Consider the following 18171-nt stretch of genomic DNA (forward strand, 5'->3'; position numbering starts at 1 on the left):
AACCAATGGAGAAGCTTAGCTGACTGCCACTCTTAACTGCAAAGTGTTTTTCTTGTGATTTTTTGGCTGGTATGTTGCTTTTTCATGTTACCTCAACTTGTTCATTCCTCAGGAGTGCCCTGACGACTGACCGCGCAGCACCAGGCGTGCTGAGCTGCTGCGGAGGTGCCCGCGGCAGCATCCGCCAGGGCGGCCCGTGCGGCTGCCCAGCGCCCATGGGCTCCTCCAGCCTGGGCCCGCGGCTGCTGCGCCCACGCTGCCAACTGTACACCAGACCTTGGGTAACCCGTTGTTAAAGCTGGCATTAACAGCTCCTAATTTCCATGTAGACACATCGTCCATCGATTAGCGGGCTGGGCAAGGAAGGACGAGCATAGGATTAAAAGTAGTGGGCAGGGAAAATGAGGTCTAGGCGAGCAAAGAGAAAGAAGCTGACAGGAGCTAGTAGCTAAGGGAGAGATTGACGTAACAAATGAGTTTGGAAAGGGTAGGTTCAAAGACAGGGAAATAGTCTGAATGAGTAATTTTGCCTAGGAAAAGAGAGCTTGAAACACAGGGTGAGGCATGCAAGGAGAAGCATGTAAGAGAAGCAGCAAGAAGAAAGTGGGGCAGGAGATCAGGGGACAACGCGGGGGAGGCGGGAGGCAGGGTCTGCCTGGACAAGGAGGCCGTGGCGAGCGCCGAGGCTCCAGGAGGGAACGGGCAGCAGAGCAGCAAGGAGAAAGCAGGAGGGAAAAGCAAAGGGGGAGGGAGAAAAAGTACAAAAAATACTGGATTTTGTCATGATTTACCAAAGGGAGTGGATTCATTCCCACCAGCGCAAGCCAGACTTGTGTCACGCTTCTGGGGCGCTGCTGCACTGTCTCCCACTTGGATTAGGGCTGTGCCTGGTTCTGAGGTGACGCTGGGATGGTGGCAGTGCCAGCAAAGCTACATGGTATCGGGAGCGCTTGTCTGGAACAGCACAGATTGCTGTTGCTGTCTGATAGATCACATCATAGAACAGCAGTATGCACACATGACTGTATTGATCTACTGTGGACAGCACTTGCTTCGACAACTAACGCAGACAGAGCTCAGTTTGCAGACAAAAACCTCATGGAGCATGAGTTTTTACCTGATTTGCCCCCAAATTGGAGATTGTAGCCACAGCAGATCTTATCATTTGCTGTTTTTTTCCCAAAATATTTAACACAGATAGTCCCCTCCTTCCTGTTGCTCCACTACAGTTGTTTATTATCTCTTACACAGCAAAAGGCACAGAGTGATCAGAGCCAGTGAAGGAGAAAAAAAAAAGTGAAGAAAAGGGAGAAATGGGAGATAAAAGAACATGCAGGAGCAGGAGGAAGGTGATTTGGGAAACTTCAAGAAGCTGCAGACATATACAGCTGTATGCTATATGCTAGAACAGAACTCTAGAGGCATGAAAGATACTTTATACAGAAGCAAATGGCAGTAACAAGGCTATTATTGTATTTAGTGTTTGCACTGTGGAATTCAGGATGGCACTTTATAGCCTAAAAAAAAAAAAGAGAGAGAGAGAGAGCCCTGACACAAAGATAGCTTTACAGAACCTGTTTCTGTGCAAAACAGGTCTAAAAACAAGAAACCATATATATATTTTTAATGTGTTCTTTACTACTGTCTCTGAAACTTCCCAGTGAGAAGTGATGTTTTAAATGTGAATGGAAAATGCCAGTGCCATAGGAAAGGACACTAATATTGAAGAGAAATATTAACTCATCCTCTGACATTTTAAGATTAAAGCTACTGGTTTAAATTTAAAAAACAGTCAAGGAACCTACCACTAAACATACTTGGCACTGCCTGGATCCAGCTCTTCAGCCTTTGTTCTGTCCTCTGAACTTTTGAAAATCCTGCAAAGATAAATTTACAGGCTGCGTCTACTCAGTGGGAAGATCATTAAACAAGAACCCCAAACAATTAAATAAAACCTTAGCTATATGTAATCATTTTAATTTAGTCTTTGATAGAGTTCATCTGATCAAGTTCTTTCCAAACTGCACATAGAGTTGGCCTGGGAGAAGCAGAATAAGCCCATATGTATCCTGACAGGGGTGTTTACTCAAACGGAGTTATCCCAGCCTCCCTGTGCGTACTCGGTTCTGAGAACAAGAAACGAGGGACGCAAAAGGGCCTGGGGACAGGAACTGCGAGAACAATAAGGATAGAGAAACTTAGAGGAAATAACCTACTGGGAGAACAGGAATGCACTGAGAATAGAAAGATCAGTCAGATGGAGACAAATCAGATATTGGTAAGATGCCCACGGCGAGGGAGCGAGGGATGCCCAAGGAGAGAGATCTGGAGCAGAGGAGTGGGCAGAGGAGAGAGGGCACAGACTGCAAGCATGGGGGAAGAGGGGAGCCCCAGGGATGTGGCACCCCAGCGAGGGAAGGGGCGCAAGTCACTGGGGCTGACAAGAAAAAGAGCAGATGGCTTAACTAAACTTTGACCACGAAGGCTGTTCTTCAGCCAGCAGACCAGTATCTCCGGCTGCAGAGACTTACTTTCCCCTCCCCATCTTTCTGGACTAAAGCAGATGAGGACATAGGCCTTGTCTATGAAATTCTGGCAGTGTTTGAGACTGCCTTGTCTGCTGCCATCCACATCAGCGGCTACTCACCTGGGTGATGTGGCCTGAGACGGAGCAGGGCTTTTCCGTGGGGTCCCTTCCCCATCCCTGCAGTGGTAGTGGGCCCATAGCCTTCTGCAGAGGTTACAGAGAGCTAACGAGCAGCCCCAAGCAGTAATGCAGCCGGTTCTGCACCTACAGCCCAGCCGTAGCCCAAGCGCTGCTGGTTTTGACTTGGTATTCATTAACAGGGTTCAGGCCGCACGTTTCCTTGCCACAGGACCGCCAAGTGTCAGGCTCGGGGAGGCTGCAGCCCTGTCAGCGTGGGCTTGCTACAGGCTGCTCCGTGCCTGGAGAGACCTGTCCCTGCTGCCGACAGACCTCCTCCCCTCCGCTGGGGCCGCGGCACTGTCAGGCCGGGCCCAGGAGCCAGCCCTCCGAGCCAGCCGGGCATGGTGGGACTGCCCCCGCCACTCAGGGGCTCCGTGGGGCAGCGGGGCAGATTTCACCCTGCTTCTCTTACCTTGCCGAGCGTTTTGGAGGAGGACTCGCATGGGTGGGAAGAAGCAAAAGCAGTCCCGAGCCTGAAAAAAAACAGTCCCTCAACTCCCCCAGGCGCTGCGGGGAGGGTGCTAGTAGTCCCCCCCCTCCCCGAGGGACTGCAGGTGGGAGGTGGGGTGGTGGAGGGAGGGCTGCGCGCCCGAGCCACCCGGCAGCAGCTGGGACCAACCGCCTCAGCGCTGGCCGCGCCGTCGGGGCGGGGAACTGGGGACGGAGGGGGGGGCAGAGGCGCCGTCGGGGGCGACACGGGCGGCGAGCGGGGCCCGGGAGGCAGACGCCGGGCCCCGGGGCACCCGGCGGGGCCCGGCCCAGGGCAGCGCAGCCCCTCGGCCCGGCCCCCAGCGGGGCGGCGGGCGCGGAGCAGCGCGGCCCGGCCGCGGTCCGCCCGCCACTGCCGCGTCCTCCCGGGGCGCGGCCGCGCTGCCGCCGGGGGGTGGTGGTGGTGGTGGTGGGAGGGGGGGGGTTATTTATGCCTCGCTGTTTGTTTCCAGAGCTATCGGGAAAGAATCGTCTTCTGCAGGATAAAGTCCCTGTCTACGCGGGCGAATTGCCCGTGTTCAAAGTCTAATGGCAGGAGACTATCTAATGCAATCTCCACGAAAGGGATGACTTTTACAATATATGGGCTGATTGCAAATAAGTTACTAATAAGCCGCTTTGGCTTAAGAAGGGCTCTATACATTATTTCCTAAGATCTGTTTATTTGCAAGTGTTTCTTTCTTTCTCTTCTTTTTTAAAAAGTATTTCGTTCGGGAAAATAACAAAAGTACAGAAGTTAATATTTAGACATTCATGCTATTAAGTAATAGAGCTATAAACGCTCAAATACGGACACTTTCATTTTACTTAACAATAGATAACACAAAAGCAACAGTGGAACAGGCCAAACAAAAGCGATCACCAAAATTGTTGTGACAGAACAATTACCCGTCCAGAAAATTTATTCAATATGCTTTACCATTGCATTGACACAGCAGGAAAAAAAAGCCCAAATGTTCAGAGAATAATACAACAAGGCAGGAGGTATTTGGAAAACAAAAAAAAGATTTATTTTGAAATACACTTTTAAGAGATACTTTGACTCCCAGATTTGTTATCAATGTGCATCTGACATGACAATACGAAACAAACAAAGAAAACCACATTCTGTACAGAGCTCTAAAATGAGCTGCGAGTATCTACAAGACTAGCTTTACGCTCCCGGTGTGGGTTGGAGAGGGGCCCGATCCTGCAGTCCACACTCTCTAAAGGAGTTTTGCAGACGTGTGGTAGGAAAGATTGGCCCCTGAGTCTGCATGTGTGTCTGTGCGTGTGTGTATGAACGTGTGTGTGTGTATGTGTGTCTGTGTGTGCACGCACGTCTGTGAGTTCCTACAATAGAGTCCTTGAGCAAAATTAGCAACTTGGAGCTGCAGAAGCGGGTGCAGGTCCCTGGCTGCTCTAGAAGTCCTGCCGCGGAGTGTGAGTTAGACTGTGCCGCCGTAGATCACAGTTTCGCCTGAACACTTTGCCGCACTGCTCACAGTTGTAGGGCTTGATGTCTGTATGGGTAAGAAGGTGAGTTTTCAGATTACTTCTTTGATTAAAGGTTCTTCCACATGTGGGGCATTTGTGTGGAGATTCCTGTTCAGATTTGAAGCAAGCAAAGGATTAATCCTTTACAAACTACCTAAGTTATAGATTTTAACTGCATTTTTATTACTGTGTATTACTGCACTTTTTGTCATCACAATGCATAACGTGAAATATCGGGAATCGGCACAAACCGAGAGCGGGAGCCCGAGCCGACGCGGCAGCAGCCGCCTGCCCGCGCAGGTCTCGCTCACAGCTCTCAGCCCGCGGCGCTGCGCGCTGCCGCAGCGCGCAGGGAGGAAACCGCAGCGCGGCCGCCCGCCGCGGCCGCCCGCCGCTGGTCGCGCCGCTGCCGGCGGGCTAGCAGGGCGCTCCGCGCCGCTCCGCCGCCGCGGAGGCGCGCTCTGAGCTCGCAACGAAAAATGCTGCAAAGCGGCGGCGCTGACAAAACCAAAAGCAAGGCGCGCACCGCCGTGCGCACCACGTCCCCGGTGCGGCCGCCGTTTTTAAGCGAGTCCTCCGCGGCCGCGGGGGTAACCTCCGGCAGTTTTCCCACCCAGCGCAGCGGCAGCAGCAGCGGCAGGCGCGGAGGCGCCGCGGAGCCCCCTCGTCGCCCCGCCGCGCCCGTCTCCGGGGCCGCGGGCCGCCCTGCCCCGCTGCCGGCACTCGCGAGGCGGCGGCTGGGCTAGCGCCGGGCTTACCTGCATGTGTAAAGTTTTATGGACCGCCAGGGTCCTGGACTGGCAGAAGCCCTTCCCGCACTCCTGGCACTTGAAGGGTTTTTCTTTGGAATGGATATACCTGGAAGGCAAGGGAGGGGGTGAGCGGCCCGCTGGAGCCGCGGGGCCAGCGCCCGCCCCACGGCCCGGCTCCCCGGCAGCGAGCCCGGCTCCCCCGCGACCCTGCCCGCTCCTTTCCGCCCTCTAGCACTCTGCTTCTGGTCAGCCTCATGCAGGGGTTCAAAACTTTTACAAAAATTTGCATCGACGCTTGATTGCCCTCTCTGGTGACACATTAGGACTGCACGAGCGGAGCAGCATCCGCGCCGCCTCCGGGATCCCAGCGTGCTCCCCCAGAGGCAGGCGGCTCTTGGCCGCTCAACGCCCCGGGCCGCGCCGGGATGCGACGGAGCCAGGACGCGGCGCGGGGTGAGCGCGGAGCTCCCACCTGCACCTCGCCCTCCTCCCCACCCCGCCGCAGGATCTCCGGGAAGCAAAACAGCCCCGAGGGCTTCGCCCCAGCCCCCTCGCTGCCGCCGGCAGTGCCGAGGCAGAGGCGCCCAGCCCACGCAGAGCAGAGCACAGTTCCCGGCTGCTCTGGCTCCTCCGCAGCTGCGGAGCGCAGGCGATTCCTCCTGCCCCTTCCCGGCTTGGCGCAGAGCTGCCGGGGCGAGCATGGTTTGAGCTCCCCACAAACAGCTCCCGCTGCCCCGCTGCTGCGGCCCGGCTCCGGCGGCCTCTCGCAGGGAGCGGCCTAGGCCGAGACCCTGGGGGCGCAGGGGCAGCTGGCCCCTCACCTGTGGTCCCGCAGGTGGTCCTGCCTCCGGAAGGCCTTGTGGCAGATGTCGCAGGTGTAGGGCCGCTCGTCCGTGTGGGTGCGCTCGTGGATGAGGAGGTTGTAGGACTTGGTGAAGTGTCTGCCGCAGAACTTGCAGATGAACTCCTTTTTCGTCTTGGAGGGCAGGCGGCCGCGGGAGGGCTTTCGGTCTGGGGACAGCTTGCTGATCCCCGACAGGGGCGACGCCAGTCTGGGGCTCAGCTTGGCCAGCTCCCCCACCTTGGGTGGGTCTTCTTGCGTGGCTGCCACGGCCAGGTTGGCAAAGTCAAAGCGGGGCCTGTCCTTGTGCAAGGCCGGCAGGACGTGGGCGATGGCCCCTTGCTTGGGGTGGAAGAGGTGTGTGGCGAAGGGGAGTGCGGGGAAAGGGAAGCGGGAGTCCACCAAGCCCTGGGCAGCCGCCATCTCTGTGATGGTGGAGCGGGTGATTTCGTGCACATTGGGGTAGCCCAATGTCCAATGGTTCATGTGCATGGTTTGCACGGCGCTGAGTCCGTACAGACCCTGCAACTGGTCCACAGCTGCGGGGAAGGTGTTCACAGCCTGGAGGAAGGAGTAGTTGGTGAGTTGCAGGGACGGGTGCAGCGGGATCGGAGCTGGCAGCGCCTTGCTTCCCATCTTCCTGGGGTGGGGGCAGGCCAGCAGAGGAACTGCTGCCTCTCTTCAGGGCTTCCAAGGCAAGAAATTCCTAGAAGGAAAGAGGGAGAAAGAAGGGGAAAGAGACTTTTTACTGCAAGCAGCAAGTTTCTCCTTGGCCAAGGCGAGGGAGACAGAGGAGCCGGGGAGGGCCAGGCACAACGGTCGGTGCACTGCCTTGTTCCGGCTCCAGCTCCCCGCCGCAGCCCCTGCCTCCCGCGAGTGCCGGAGAGGAGCAGCCGCCATCGAGCTGCCGAAATGAGTCGCTGAGCCCAAAGAAGCTAAAGCGAAAAGAAAGAAAGAAAGAAAGAAAGAAAAAAAGAAAGAAAGAAATACGTCTCCGAAAAATAACCTCTCCACCGAAAAGGCTAAGAAAAGAAAAAACGGCGACCCTCCTTCGGGCGCTGCAACCTCGAATTAAAACTAAGCGTGAAAAACGTCCCAGGAACGCGCGGCAGGAGCCGGGGCTGCCCCGCTCCGCGGCTCCGCGCCGTGGTCCGGGCTGCGCACAGCGCCGAGCTCGGCCGCGGCCGCCGCGGGGACCCGGGGCCGCCCCGCAGCGCGCTGCCGCCGGCGTCGCCCCCAGCCCGCGAGTCCCGGCTGAGGCCTCCGCGGGAAGGAGGGGGCGCAAAGGGGGGCACGAGAGCCGAGGTAAGGCCTGGGGGCGAGGGGGCGGGCGGCCTTCGTTTATCCTAGCGCGGGTGCTTATTTTTCTTACTTCAGCGACAACTCATTTATCAAGATAATCGAGGCAGAGTCAGGGAACTCTCTCCCCCTCTGCTCCCTTATCCTCCGCCCGCCTCCCGCGCTGCAGGCCCTAAATAAGCCCCCGGGGTGCCGCCGTCCCCGCCAGACATGGGGGCCGCCCCACGGCCCGCTCGGCGGCGAGCGATCCCGTCGGCAGCGCGGAGGCCCCCGCAGCCCCCGAGCGCTTCCCTGCGGCCGCCGGGCCGGAGCGGCAGCCCGGCGCTGCCCGTCGGCGGGCCGCGGTGCGGCCGGGCTCCGCGCAGCCAGCTCGGCCTAAACCCGCGCCCGCCGGCGGCGCAGGGGGCACCTGCGCGGGGCCCGGCCGCCCGCCCGCCGCCTCCCGGCACGGCTCTCCGCGGACCTGCCCGGCAGCTGCGAACACCACGGCAGGGCCGAGAGGGTCGCGGTGCCTGCCGCCGTCGGGCTGAGCGCACTGGCGACGCGTCGCAGCCAAAAAACGCGCAGAAAGGGAAATACTGCGAGGCCGGAGCCCGCCGCCGCGCTGCCCCGCGCCCGGCCCCGCCGCCGCCAGCCTCCGCGACGCGGGGTGGCCTCCGCGTGGAAAGCGACCTTCGATATATTTGCTAAAATGCCTTTCCTCCCCGGCTGTCACACAGCACCAAAGCGGCCTTCCGGGAAAAAATGCGGCAAAGACATTTCGTACCTATTCCAGCGCTATTCGCTCCTATTTTCGTTTTCTTTGAATCATGGCTCCCTGGAATTTCTGCCGTTGGCGTTTTCTTTTTTTTCTTTTTTTTTATTTGTTACTCCACAGAGACCACGGGCAGTATTATCACTATGATCTACTATATAGAAAGATATTTCGAGGGGGGCGGTTATATATAGAGACCTATTTTTAAAGATGTCGTAGCGTTAGTTCCTATTCGCTTTCCGTCAGAAAAAAAAAAGCACCGAAAGTTTAAAATCCGTTTTCGCTGTTTGATACCGCGGAGCGCTCCGAGGTCAACTGGGAGCTGTATTTCCGAGCTATCGGAAATAAGCAAACGAGCGATGTAGGTACATTACTTCTGTAGGACAGTTTCGGTTTTTACTATTGCATTTTGTAATAGGTCTGTTCTTATCGTTGCAGGGCGCTCCTCTTCGTGTCAAAAAAACAAGTCCGTAATTATTCTAGAGAAATTATCCTGAGCAGGAAATCCGTATTTTAACACGGAAAGTTCTAAAACTACGTTTTAAAACTACATTCTGCTTGAACCGCGATGCTTGTACTAGTATTTGGACTTTTGAGGTATCTTTTTTAAAACCTATCGGGAAAGACCGTTCCGTGCCTTCGTGTGCGTTTTTAAGGCTACTTGTAATAAGACAGTTGTGTTTGCGTGTGTGGGGGAAAGTCAACCAAAAACGGATGTTACTTAAACCTTGGCACTTCCTTTTCCCTTTTCCATTCAGGGCGCTTAATTAAATTAAGCCCGCTGTCTCCCAGGCGCGTCCCTATCTACCTGCCTGCGCCCGGCCGCCGCGCTCCCCTCCGCCGCCGCGGTGCCGGCCACGGCAGCCGCCCTGCAAGCCTCGCCCGGCGCCCGGCGCGCCCGCGCTGCGCCGCCGAGGGGCCGCGCTGCCGCCGACGGCGCGGCCGGCGGCCGGCACGGCGAGCCGCGGCGGCGCTGCCCGGGGAGGGCGTTTGGGGGCGGCCGCCGCCCCCGGCCCGCGCGGGGAGCCACTTACCGACGGCGGCGGGCCGCTCCTCCGGGCCTCCCGGGGCGGCGCCGAGGCAGCGGTCGCGGCCCCTTCACGGAGACATTAGATCCAGAGCGAGCCGGCGGCGGCGCGCAGCGAGGCGGTCCCGGCAGCGGCCGGCATGGTGCGGGGGCCGCGGGGCAGCTCGGGGCGCGTCTCGCTGCGGAAGTCCCGGGGCCCCGGCATAGACGCCCTCCGCCCGCCCCGGAGCCTCCTGCCTTCGACCCCGGCGAGGCTCGGTGCGCGTCTGAGCCGCCCCCCGCCCGGTCCATCACATTTCAGCGGTAAGTGGCGTGGAGCGCTGTCCCCGCCCGCCGCCGCCGCCGGCCCTCCCCGCGGCGCGCACAGCCCCGCGCGGGGCCGCGCCGCCCCGGCCCCGCCCCGCCCGCGGCCCCGCCCCCGCGGCCCCGCCCCGCCCGCGGCCCCGCCCCGCCCCGCCGCCCGCGCTGTTTACTCGTGTTTGGGTAGCAACTGCGCTCGAAAGGGGCCGGGCGCCCTTCCCCCGCCCCCGCGGCGCCCCGCGTCACCTAAGGTGACTCTTCGCTCCGCCGGCGGCCTGCCGGCCCGACCCCCGCCCGCCGCCCCTCCCGGCGCGCCGCGCACCCCCCGCCGCGCGGCGCGGGACCCTGCGCGCCGCCGACAGCTCGCCCTCGGGCCGCGCCGCCGCTTTCTGTTTCTCCCTTAAAACGCTGTAAAAAAGCCCCCGAGCGCGTCCGTTTGGCGGCCGCCCGCGTTCGCGAGAGGAGCCGCGCGTGCAGGTAACGTTCGCTCCCAACGGCCGCGTGGGCGTCACGCGGGCCGCCCTGCCGCCCGCCCCACGCGCCGCGGTCGCTGCGCGGGGGCCGTGTGGCGGCGTCGGCCCGCGCAGCGCCTGAGCTCCTCGCCCGTGCGCGGAGCCGGCCGGCCGTTCCCGGAGCAGTTTCGGTTTGCTCCTGGGGAGTTCAGCGCTCGGCGGGGCCTCGGCGGCACTGCTCACGTTTCTCGATAAAGAAGCACGCTGGTAGTTTTCGTCGTTAGCTGCAACGTGGTCGCTTTCATACAGCGTTTTGGGGGTTGATTTTTTTAGCAGTAGAGTTTTCTTAGTCTGTACATTAACTAAACGCCGTGTGGGGGGAAGTTATTGGATAATCTCGTTGGATGACTGGAGGAAGAGTTTGAGAAAAATTAAAAGATGTAAGGAGGAATGGCATTTAAATTAAAAAAAAAATTGAATAATTTTCAAGGTAGAGACCCTGCTGTTTGATTCGTGCCCGCTGAAGAGGACAAAAGTGACGGCTGCACGGGAACGTTTTCTCCTTGCAGTGCATAGTAAAACTCCGCATTTGATCCCGTCAGGGGAGCAGAAGTTAGGCGCACGGAGCGTTTGAGGCGCCCGTGACGGCGGCCGCTCCGCGCCGTTTTCGTTTGCGGCCGCCCAGCGCCGCGCACGAACCGCGCTGCTGTAAACCCCAACTGCCCCGAGCAAGCAAACGAACAAACACTGCGCCTGCCCGGCGGTGGGGCCGGCGGAGCCGAGGAGAGGCGCTCGGCGCGGGGAAGGGGCGTCGCGGCTCGCCGAGCACGGGGGCGAGGGACGCTGCAGCCCCCGCTGGCCCCTCCACGCCGCGGCCCTTCGGAGGCCGCGAACCGCTCCCCTCCGATACACGGGTTCGAAGGGTTTCGTTTTCGCGAGAATCATCATTTCTTGCCCTTTACAGCAAGGAAAAAAAAACAACAACAACACGCCGCACTTGTTGGGGAGAAAAATCCCAGTCCAACCAACGAAACGAAAAAGGCTCAAATCCCGGGGAAACGAAGACGGGAATAAAACGGTGCAAAAACGCTGCCCGGCCTGTTTGCCCCGCGGTGCGCTGCCGCTCCGCGCTGAGGAGGCCCCGCGCAAGGCCACCACCTCGCTGGCGAGAGCCCCGGGGCGGCCGCTGCCGCGGCGGCAGGTGCCGGGCTGCCCCGCGCCGCCCCCGCGCCGGGCGGCTTCCCCGCGGCAGCGCGGTGCTCGCAGCGGTGGGCGCAGTCACTGCGGGCGCGCCGTCGGAAGGCGCAGGGGCCACGGCTGCCGCGGCGCGGCCACCGGCCGGCGCGGCGCCCCGGGGGGCCGGGCCGCGGGCAGGCAGCGCTTCCGCGCCCCGGCCGCCCGCCCGCAGCGCGCGCCTTCCGCGCCCCCCTCCGCCCCGCCGGGGCAGGTGCCGCCCGCCGCCGCCTCGGCGCGGCCCGGCGGGTGCCGGCGCTGCGCGGCCCCCGCGGGGCGGCGGCGCGGGCGCGCGGGCCCGGCTGAGGCGGTGCTGCAGCGCCCCCTGGAGGCCCGCGCGCCAGCCGCGCCGCCTCGCCCGCCGCCGCCGAGCGCCGCCCGCGGTGCCGGCGGGCGCCCGGCGCGGCGGCACCTGGCGCGGCCCCCCCGCCGCCCCGCGCACCGGCCCGCGGCCGCCCGGTTGCACCTTGCGGGGCGGCGGCGCCCTGGGGGCGGCAGCGGGGCTGGGCGCTGCGCCTGCGGCGGGAGCGGGCTGCGGAGAGCCGCGCTGACGGCTTAGCTACCGCGCGCCCCGCCGGGGCACCGCCGGGCGCAGCTGTCGTAGTCCCTGCTGCACCCTCCCCGCCTTCGGGGTTCGTGGGGGTTTGTTTTTTTGTCCCCCCCCCCCCGAAATATAAGTTCTGGATGTCTTCCCGGGGAGCATGGAAATACGCAGTGTTTGTTCTAACTGCGAGGAACAGATGAAAACAGCTTTTGCGCTGGCAGTGCAGCTGCGGGGCAAACCCCGACGGTGCGTCCGGCGCTGAGTGCGGCAGTGCCCCGGCGGCGGGCGGCAGCGGCCGCGCTCCCAGCGGCTCCCGCTCCCGCGCTGGCGCCCTAGCGCGGGCACTGACCCTCGGCAAGAGGCCGCGGCGCCGGCCCGAGCCCCGGCTGCCGCCCGCCCCCCGGCTGCCGCCCGCCCCGGCGCTGTGCCCTCCGCCGGGACCCCGCAGCCCCGGCGGCGGCGCCCGCCTCGCGCGGCGGGGCAGGCGCTCCTTGCGCTTTGCCGCTCTTGCAGCATTTGATTTCCCGGCTGGGCGGGCGGGTGCTTGAAAGCACTCGGGCGGCACACCGAGGGCTATCTTCTATCTGAGGGGGGAACGGTGGCCGCCCGCAGATCTGGCGTCTGTTTCCGCTCGTGCTTCTAGGTGACTAAACCGTCTTCTGTTTCGCTCAGATTTGTTTTCTGTTTTGTTGTGCTGTGGTTTGTTACTGGTATTTTTTAATACACCGGCCACGAAATGCCAAGGTGTAACCAGCAAGCCGAAACGGCAGGCGGCGAGGACCCGGCGCATGCAGTGCCCGCACGCCGGCAGCCCCGCGAGGCGCCCCGGCCCCCTGCGCTGCCAGGCAGGAGAAACGGGGCGCGCAGCGAGCCGCGGAGCCGCGGGGGCCCCGTCGGCGCGGGGGCTCCGCCGCCGAGCCCCGCTCCGCCGGGCTGTCGCCGTCCTGCCCCAGCTGAGCCCGCCCCGCACGGCAGCTGGGCATCCTGCCCCACGCGTGCCCCTCTCCCCGGGAAGAGGGAGGAGGACGCCCTCAGCAGCGGGGTTTCTCCAGCCCGAAACATTTCTCCCTGTGCCATCAGTGATCAGATGTTCCCGGGGTGCCTGAAACGAACCGCTGTCAAGACGTAAAGAAATGCAACGTGCCTTACCTTACTGTCCTGCGTTTTAAGCAGCCATTTGGCAAAAATCTGTCCCGCCGTAAGCGTTCAGACACGGAGCAGGGCTGCTGCCTGCCGCCACAGCTGGCAGCAGAGGCACCGCAGCACGAGCAGGCCCCTTCCCTCGCCCCGTGCCTCCGCGCGGAGCCGAGGGGCTGCGAGGGCTCCCCGCTTCGCATGCTCTGCGTCCTCACTGGCAGCGGCGGTTCACCTTGCTTTGCCAAGTAACCTCGGCATGCAAGGTGGAGGTCAGCAGGGCTTCAGGGCCGACTGCTTGCTGCACGCACGTGGGTTTGTGCACTTCGCTCCTGGGCAAAGAGGGATTTCAGGCACTGCTGAAGTCCTGCAGCTGCCTGAGACTGGGAGAATCATGAAGTTTGCAATTTCAGAGCCAACTGTTAGGGGGGAAACCTAAGAGAAGCGCTGTGTAAAGGCAATAAATTGGTTTAAGAAATGCAGTTGTAACTCACCTAGGACGTGAGATCTGTAAGGCAGGAGAGAATGGGGCCCATGCATCTTGTCCTGTGGCTTATACTAAATAACCGTATTTCCTTTTAAGAACTATTTTATATCCAAGTGAATAGCTTGATTTTCACAAATAAAATTAATACTATAGGGTGAAAGTCAGCAAACAACAGAAAAGCTCAAAGGGGTTTTTCCAGTTGTAAACATGCAGGATACATATGGTCATTAGATACATCTGTGGGTTAAGCAATGATTTGTTTATGCTAGCCTGGTGCTTATGATACTCTTAAACTGAGACTACTCTGTTGAGTGTAATGTGTATACTATAATTCCCTTTTACCTACCCTCCACATGTGTATTTCCTGTTTTCAGCATGCGTTCTCGATGTATAAACTCTGGCAAAGAATATGTTATAAACTGTGATACTAAAGAGCATTTCAGATATTTTCGGAGTATTACAAGCATGGTGCAAGCATATGCAAATCATCACTTACAGATGTGCACAATGTCTATATAATTCTCTGTGTGTTTTTTCTATTTTCTGTGGCATCTAATTCAAAGAAAAGCATTAGGAAAAAGTACCAGTTGTTCGTGGGCAGGCTCATGCCTAGGATGTCCAGATAAACCTTGCTGATGAAACCTTGTCTTTCTTTGGAAAATCAGGGTCTTTTAAAGTTAAGGGATTGAAGATTCCTGAAATATAAGGAAATGGAGGGAAAAATTACTATAATAAGGCATTTGAAGACTCTTAAAAGTCACTGCCAAAGCTGAACACTACCCTGTATCTCTATTGGATATGATCCAGAAAACCACTTAAGCGCATGCTTAAGTCCATCACTGCTCAGGCAGTACCTAAGCAGGTGCTTCAGTTTCTTTATGTGCCAAATTTACATGCTGAGCATGTGTTTTACTGCTGTTCTAAAGGATTTCTTGAACCAAGGCCATTATTTTCATACCACCTCATAAAAATAAATAAATGAATAAAAGCTTATAAAAACCAAGGACAGTTGCCATTGTAGGCAAAATTTTGCATCGTGATTGCTTTTATGCCCATTTTCATGAATTAAGTTGTTGCCATTTGGTCATTATGACCATCCTACAAAATGCGGGTGTTCCCTTAAGCTTCCCCCTATTGCCACCTCCTAGCAGTAGAGCAGGGTCAGGTGGAGGGAGAGTTGCTCCAACACGAAGCTTATGGATATATATGGTGATGATTTTGCTTAGGGAGACCACAGAGCTTTTTCAGAACAGATTAGACAACTGTCAGGATCAGTTTAGATATAGCTTGTGGTATGGAAGGAAGAACCCTTTTACTCATGAACTCAGAGGTAGTTTTGCTGAACTCCCCATTGCCACAGTGGAGAGAAAGGAAAACCAGGGCAAGATCACCCTGGAGAGTAGAAAAGCTGCACGGTCAAAGGGGCAGCTAAGAATGGGGCTGGAGCTCCAGTCAGTTCAAGAATGTGTCTGAGCTGGGGAGGGACCAGTTAGAACATTTTCTGGTGAACAGTACTGTTCTCCATCCTATCCTATCCTATCCTATCCTATCCTATCCTATCCTATCCTATCCTATCCTATCCTATCCTATCCCATCCCATCCCATCCCATCCCATCCCATCCCATCCCATCCCTGTGGCTGAATCCTTCAGATTGCTAGCCCATTGCCAACATGCAAACCTAGTGTATCATGACTGCAGTCTTGCCTCTCTGGGTATTGCAAGCTGACAAGGCACAGAAGGCACGTTAAGACCCGTATGACTCATGCGTTGAAACTAAATAATGGATTCCTACCTTATTTACTCATGAATCCCTATTTTATTTTCCCACAGTGATAAATACTTCTCTTCAATGGAGTGGCAATAACCTTTTTCTCCTTTGTTTCCATTCACAGACCCCCTCAAAAGTAATTGAGAAACTTCTGTAGGCTGGTAAATTGTAGGTTGAAAACTGGTGAATAAAAGTTTCTTCTCTTTCACCCTGATGGTGCGTCACTTCTAGTAAAGAATGTCAATTATTAATGCAGCTCTATCTTGCTTGCATTAGCTATTTCGTTTATTTGACCTGCTCACCCACCACAGGCTGGCAAAACTTATACTACTAGTTCTAATGCCCTTTTGGCATCTGTTTCCAAGAAGAATACAAAACCTATTCATTTCAACAATAGAACTCATTTTAGCCACAAGGGAACTGAAAGCCTAGGACATTACTCTGCAGCAGAAGCAGAACTGCCTGGAGGCCAGTTATTTTCAGCTTTTCAGATCATTGAAGAGGGGGAAAAGATACTGTGTTAGCCATACTACAAACCTGACTTTTTGAATTTCACTGCTGTACTTGCCATGAGCCTGCCCACCATCCTGAAGGTGAGATGGAGCCAGCCTGTGTTGGTACAGTATTCCCTATCTGTTGTTGAGGAAAGTTGAGTTTGCACAGAGGGGAGAAGCAAGACCCTAGGACCAGATGTGCTTTAGCATGTCAGCCTTACTAGGTCATGAGGTAGGCAAAAAGCAGGGATTAATTTTTCTCTAGTCTGAAAGACTAGAGACTTTCAGGAAGCCTAGGATGGTATCTTTGGAAAGTTGTGAGGAAGCCTCCATTATTAACAGAAATGTTAATGGCAGAGAAATCAAAGCTGATCATGGTAAGGGAAAAATTGTTTTCTGAATTCAACAACGGTGCCACAGGAAGACCCTTGCAGCCATCTGAAAGGACTCTTAAATGAAAGCTATCTTGCCCTTGAAGCCTTGGCTAAACCTGAAAGTGGAGAAGTCTCCGTGACTTTGGCCAGGTGGACTGTGACTGACACAGTGCAGTAAAGACCTCTATGGGGAAGAAGCAGCAAGTCAATGTAATACAGCCCACAGTGTGTTTACTTCAGTGGAAGCTGGTATGAGAGTCAGCCTGTGGCCATAGCAGCATCGCTGACACTCCTGAGATCTGAAAAGAAGACCACCGATAAAGGTCATTAGCTAAGGTTAAGCAGGGTTAACCCTGACCTTTCTCCGGTCTCCAAGTAGACAGCTCTTAAGCAAACACAAAAACACAGTTACTAAAGAACTCTTAAACAAGTACAATAACAAAATAAATCAGAGTGAAGTAGAGCCAAAACCACAGATCTGTTTTATTCAAAGCATAATATTTATAGATGGCAGATACTGAAAGGCAGTATGATTGGTATTAAGAACCATGCATTTACCTAGATAGCAGAGGCATACTTGAAAGCATTCTGTCTTTTGAAATGCAGTGAGACATGAATTTAATTCTTTTCTGGAGAGAGGATTTTTATTCCTAGAACCTTTTATGTGTGCTTGATAAATAGGAATATTAGAAATATTTGATCTCCTGTTAGAGTTACAGGTGAGGCCTGAAATGCTAAAAGGCTGCACAAAGCATCACTTAAGTCTAATCTAGTTCAACATTAGTCTAATGTTATCTCTCCCCCTCAAAAAATGGCTTCAAGAAGATACATAAAAACAGACCAGAGCTAATGTTTACTTTTACAACTAATGGTTCCTCAAATCTATAAGAACTTCTAAGGAGTAGATAAAAGCAGCTGCAAAAGTGATCTAGAAATAAACATCCAGAAGAAAACATAACAGTAATCAAAGTTCCAGCTGCTCTCTTCCTAATTCTTATCAGTATTTTTTTAATCAGGCCCATTTTGAAGTCAAAGGCTTATTTCCAACAGCTTTTGTACATACGCGCGCGTGTATGTATATATATATATATATATATATGTATATATATTTATTATATATATGTATGTATGTCCCTTGAAATATTACAGAAGTTCTGTTTCACATCAAAATAGTGTAGATTGTCACTGAAATTATTAATTTGCTTTTCCTCATCCCCCATGTTCCTGCTGGGCCCCTCTTTTGCATCTGGCATCTGTACTGATACTCAAGATGACAAATACTGATAACTGTGAAGCTGCAGTGCTGCATATTTCTATAGCGCGAAGCTTAGCCAAAGTTAGTCATTGATTTATGTGCTGTGTTCTGTTCAACAGTGCAAGTTTTTTCTAATTCCATACCTTTAATCCTTACCACCTTCAACCTAGTGTGTGTCAAATTTCCATCTTATTGTTGCAGCTGTGGTTTCCTAAAACTAAAACACACTTCTTGAATGCAGTGACACATTCTTTCGCAGATTTAAATGCTCAATTGTTTAAAAAAGTCTGGGCTCATTAAAATGGGATGGTAGTTAGAAGTTATTGTTTTTCCATATTAATACAGAGATTGGTACAGAGATTTTTAGAAAACGAATTAGGGACATTGGGATGACTATTTTTATTCAGCCCAAATCTGTAGAAAGTGTGGTAACCAAGGTGGCATGAGAGAGACCTTAAGCCCAGTGTTCTTTTTAGTAGAGAGAGTGCAAAATACAAAAGGTAGGAAAAAAACCCTCAAACCTAAAAAGTCCTCTGCACACACCTAAAGTCTTCTGCGAGAATAGAGATGAAGGGAAATAAATTCTGTACTGTCTAGGTACCATGTTACTTAGGATGACTTGATGACCCACAGTAAGTTAAAGCCCAAGAAGCAGATAAATTTCACAAGAATCTATATACTCATGAAAAAGAGCTGCAAAAGTTAAGGATTTTTATTATGACCGTCACTGTGGTAAAAGAAAACCCAGATTCCTTGTTCTCTCCCATGGAAAATGGAGCAGAGG

At 55.7% G+C, this 18171-nt stretch overlaps 1 protein-coding gene across 2 annotated transcripts; it reads right to left on the bottom strand.

Moving 5' to 3' along the window:
* Nucleotides 1-4008: 4008 nt before the first annotated feature.
* Nucleotides 4009-9633, bottom strand: OSR2 (odd-skipped related transciption factor 2). Of its 2 annotated transcripts, none has more exons than XM_062570482.1 (4): nucleotides 9353-9633; nucleotides 6246-6971; nucleotides 5431-5530; nucleotides 4009-4698 (listed from the first exon to the last, which is right to left on the bottom strand). In XM_062570482.1, exons 2-4 carry the CDS (start codon nucleotides 6899-6901, stop codon nucleotides 4624-4626), a joined length of 831 nt encoding a protein of 276 aa, XP_062426466.1. In that variant the 5' UTR covers nucleotides 6902-6971; nucleotides 9353-9633; the 3' UTR covers nucleotides 4009-4623. The 2 variants fall into 2 exon arrangements, with proteins under 2 accessions (XP_062426466.1, XP_062426465.1); XM_062570481.1 differs by having other exon boundaries at nucleotides 4009-4780.
* Between the last annotated feature and the right edge of the window lie 8538 nt (nucleotides 9634-18171).

This window comes from Rhea pennata, chromosome 2 (assembly GCF_028389875.1).
Source record: "Rhea pennata isolate bPtePen1 chromosome 2, bPtePen1.pri, whole genome shotgun sequence".
In the NCBI taxonomy this organism is placed as follows: domain Eukaryota; kingdom Metazoa; phylum Chordata; class Aves; order Rheiformes; family Rheidae; genus Rhea; species Rhea pennata.